The sequence below is a fragment of the Numida meleagris genome, chromosome 6, assembly GCF_002078875.1.
Source record: "Numida meleagris isolate 19003 breed g44 Domestic line chromosome 6, NumMel1.0, whole genome shotgun sequence".
Lineage (NCBI taxonomy): Eukaryota > Metazoa > Chordata > Aves > Galliformes > Numididae > Numida > Numida meleagris.
In genome coordinates, this window is record NC_034414.1 from 56408671 (window position 1) to 56412993 (window position 4323).

Here is a 4323-nt window from a genome sequence, read left to right on the forward strand (position 1 = left end):
GGGTCGCATCCAGAGGCATTTTCTTCCTTTGAAGATTCTGGATCTTGTTGACTAGTGTTGGTTTGGTGCAGGCACACCGCAGCGACCTGTAACTCCGTGGCGCTGCCAGGGTCGGGGCACACTTTTTTAAAGCTTTCTGTCTGCCTTTAAGGATTCCGCACTTGTTCACGAGTGAGTTCCAGACCCACTGGAGGTGAGAATCGTGACTGATAGCTGCCTAGAGCCTCCCACACACCTTGCCTCCCACAGCCATCCTGCCCCACTGGAGATCTGTGGGTGCTATTTTTAAATGGTTTCTTAACCAGAATTAAAACCGGAAACACATGCCGAAGGCAGAGCCATCGGACTGGGCTAGTGTGAACATCCCAGGAATATTCCACATTTAGAAAAACTGTTGCACCTTGCCTGGAGTAAAGAGCGGACTTGTTGATAGTTTCAATGGAACGGTTCCTGAAGTGCAAAAACGATGGCCATACCGAGTACCAACACCCAGGGAACTCCACTGTGGGCGAAACATGAGTTCATGCTCCACAGAAAGAGGCAAAACCATACATAAGCCTAGGCCAGCCCCCAGAGACACGGAAGGAGTTAAGAAAAACAGCCTTGAAAGCCGATAAACCCCCACTGTGCATGAAAAGATCGTGCCGCAGCTAGCAAGCCACCACACGGCTTTCAACGGTGTTGTTTAAGCGTGTTCTGCTCAGATCTGCCCTTGCCTAAGCCCCTCAGGCCCCCCGTTGGATGCCAAAAGAACTGTTGTTCTCGGACCCGGCAGGCAGCCCAGCACCACACGGCCGTTCTCTCCCTCCCTCCCTCGCATGGGATGGGGGGAGAATCAAAACCAAAAAATTTCAACTCGTGGGTTGAGATAAAAACTATTCACTACGTCAGAAAAGGAAGAGACAAATAACGGTGAGGATAAGGTGGCAAAACACTGCTGCGGAAGATGCGTGGAGAGCATCTGACCTCAATTCTAACAGGATTTTGCCAAGCTGCAGGAGAAGGCGAGGGGGACTCCGGTCAGTTTGCGCGTCATGGAAGAAATGGCTGCGTTCTGCAGTCCGACTGCAAGCAGAAGGAAGCCTGGGCTTCTGTAGCTCTCAGACATGTACAGCTCATTTGATGGATGATTACTGAAGAGCTTGCAAAGCTTCTCCCGTATTATGCAGGGTCTCGACTACGCCTAGAGCTGCCAGAGCGGGGAAGACTGCCACCGTTGCGTCCTGGAGGAGGTGGGAGAGGAGATCAGGGAATCACCTCTTCCGCGACACGCTGCCCAATCCCGTGGCAGCCGAGCAGTCAGCACCCTATCCCTGCTTTCTTTGACAAAGACTTACGGGCAGAGGGTTTTGATGTGCGCAATCAAACTCTATAACCCACGTCAGGTTCTAAAGCAGGTATGTTTATTACGGTGCCGGGAAGCACTGGGGATATTTCCACCATTAGTGCCTCAAAGATTACGTGAGAGTAAAGAGTCCGTTATATTTCCACAGTTAGTCCATCTTCATCGATGACGTGTGAGACAATGAGCATGCACACGCCTATCTCAGGTAGTGATTCATGCGGTCTCCAGCTTTCTGTTCCGTGGTCTCTTCTACCGTCTAGCGTCCTTTTAGCATCATGACGGTCCAACCAACAGTCTTTTACTTCATCCAGTGATCTTCCTCGCTTGACCCCTGGATGAATGCGTCTTCACTGACGCATGCTCAGTAGGAGAATGCCTATTGTAAGTAATTTATCGGTACCAAAATCGTAACATTTGCTCGCTCAGCACTCAGCCATTATTCCTGGACATCTGCTCGTCCTCGGATAGAGATTAGTTTGGCAACCTGTCTTTTAATGACATGTACTGGGGACTGGCATGTTAACCTGTCCTTTAATGATACATACAGGGGTGTTAGAAGAAAAGGAGGATAGAGGGGAGTATCTTGATGCCTGCCTGTTGCATGCCAAGCTAATCCCAGAGTGAGACAATGTGGCCTTGCGTGGAGGCCCTGGCTTCTTTGATGTCTGATAAGCCTTCTTTTCTTTTGCTGAAGGTCTCTTACCAAAACAGAATAGCCTTACAGCATGCTTTCTAGTCTATAATACTATACCCACACTATTCGCAACATTTAAAAACTACTACAGTTTGAAAAGCGAGAATTAATCACAGAATTCAACAGCTTTATTTCTAAACTATACTACTGAAATATATGGTGTTTTGGCATTTTCAAATCAGCTATTTCTAAGGACAAGCTACAAAATACATTGTGCTCTACTTCTTCAGATCAGTTTCTTCAAGCAAGCCGTTCATTGCCCATTTTTGTAGAGGACAATGCTCCCAGAGCAAACGGACGCTCTTGGAGAGGCCGGGTGCTCTCTGCCCAGCCGGTTCGAGGAGTCTCTGTTACAGGTGTCCGTAGCACCTTCCTCATCGACACGAGGTCTGGCTGCCCCAGAGTGGATTTGCTGTGGAGAAAACATTCAGGAGCAATTCCCGCTGCCTGCTGAGCGGCGTCTTCTCCATGTCCAGCGTGCTCGGCTGTGGGACAAGTGGACGTCTCTCATTTCCCATAGATCAGCAGACTTGCGAGCCGATCTTCCAGGTCTTCCAACTCATGCAGCGCCTGCTCGTGTTTGTCCGGGTCCTGCGCCAGGTGCTGGAACAGGTTGAGCGGTTCAGACACTTGGAAATCCTGCGGCAAGATAATCTCCGCAGGCACCTCCTCATTTCCTATGAGGAAGTGGTTGAGACGTTTCTCCTCCAGGCAGCAGCGCAGGTAGCGCATGATGTCATCCATTCGCTGAAAGAAATACCTCCCATGCCAGTTTTCCAAAGGGATGGCAGTCAGGAGGTGCATGAGCACTGTCTTCAGTTCATAGGTGGAAAAGTTGTAGCCCACCAGGATGTAGCCATAGACTTGCAAATATCTGTGGTAGAAATTCTCCCCCTGGGAATGGGCGTCTATATGCTGGAAGAACTTCACCTCTGCCATAGCACAGCTCTGTGGCCAGGTCGTGCTGGCGGTAATAGCAGCCTCTGTCTCCTGGCTGCTCAGAAAGATGTCTGTATTGTCTTGCTGTACGCCAAACACTATCTCAACAATGTAAGTTCTTCTGAGGTAATCTGTCAGATGGAGCCTGCAGGAGCGCCTGGGCAGCATCGCTTTCATGCTGCATGTTGCTGCCGCAGGAATGCATTTCCAGGCGTTTCTGATCAGCATCGTGAACCAGCAGGCAGTCTTCTCCACATCCAGGTAGGAGCCAGTGCAGAGGCTGTGTAGGAGGCTGGGTTGCTGATTTCTCAGCTCATCCTCGGAGGCGTGGAGGAAGCACAGCATGCCCATCTCCTGCTCCCTCCCGCACACGCATTCCAACACTACGCGGACACGGGAGTTCCTCGCTGGCAGCTCCCCTGCAGTGCCCAGTTCCAAGTGGAAAACGTGCCCGCGGGGAGCTGTCAGGGGCACAAGCAGGCAGAAGACAGGTTCATCTCGAGGGGGACACCAGCCTTCGTAGGTGCTGCCCACCCCAGTGGGGTACTCTGGCATTGGAAAGAAAGTATCTGACAAGATAGTTTGAGATATATTGATGAGGTGTTCCAACAGCGAGAGCATCTCTTTACAGCTGTCCTTATGGTTTCCAATTGGCCAGAGCACATCTGCAAGGAAAAGAGTATCGTCCAGCACCAGCACCTGCTCCTGCTGCTCTTCCTCTTGCTCCTGCTCCTCACTACTGGAGCTCTCCTCATCACTGCTGTCGTCAGGCCCCCGGAACTCTTTTTGGATCTTCCACATGAACCAAAATAGAAGGATGAAAAGACAAAGAACACTGCAAATCTTCCAGTATGGCAGTGCAGCAAAGAGCAGGGCTTGCAGGCCCATCCTGCTCTGCGCCATGTTCTTCTGTTCTATCTCCAGCAGCAGCTGGGTCATCTTCTCTGTCAGGTACGCCTCACGCTCCTGCATGCGCAAGAGCGTGATTGCATCCAACTCATCGCCAACACATGGGACTCTCTGCGCCAACAAGGCGAAGATAAACGCCAAAGCCATGATCTGGAAGAGGTGAGAGAGCGGAGGTGAGTGGGGCTGGGTGGGAGCTCGCGCACGGCTGGGGGAGCGGGGCCAGGAGCCACAGCCCCTGGGGTCAGGTAGGAGCGGGGGCGAGGGAGCTGGGAGGCAGCAGGGGCTGAGGCCACGCTGGTGGTGACTGCCCAGAGAGCCGCTCACAGGGTCCCCTGAGCGCTGGGCCATCGCTGCAGGCTCCCAGACCCCTCGCGGGCCGGTGTTTGCGCCTGGCCCAGCCCAGCCTTGCCCCTGCTGCTGCACTCACCAATGGCCC

At 52.3% G+C, this 4323-nt stretch overlaps 1 protein-coding gene across 1 annotated transcript; it reads right to left on the reverse strand.

Annotated features, from left to right (window-relative positions):
* LOC110401954 (inositol 1,4,5-trisphosphate receptor-interacting protein-like 1) lies at positions 15-4308 on the reverse strand. The gene has a single exon (XM_021403522.1). It carries the CDS (start codon positions 4233-4235, stop codon positions 2547-2549), a length of 1689 nt encoding a protein of 562 aa, XP_021259197.1. The 5' UTR covers positions 4236-4308; the 3' UTR covers positions 15-2546.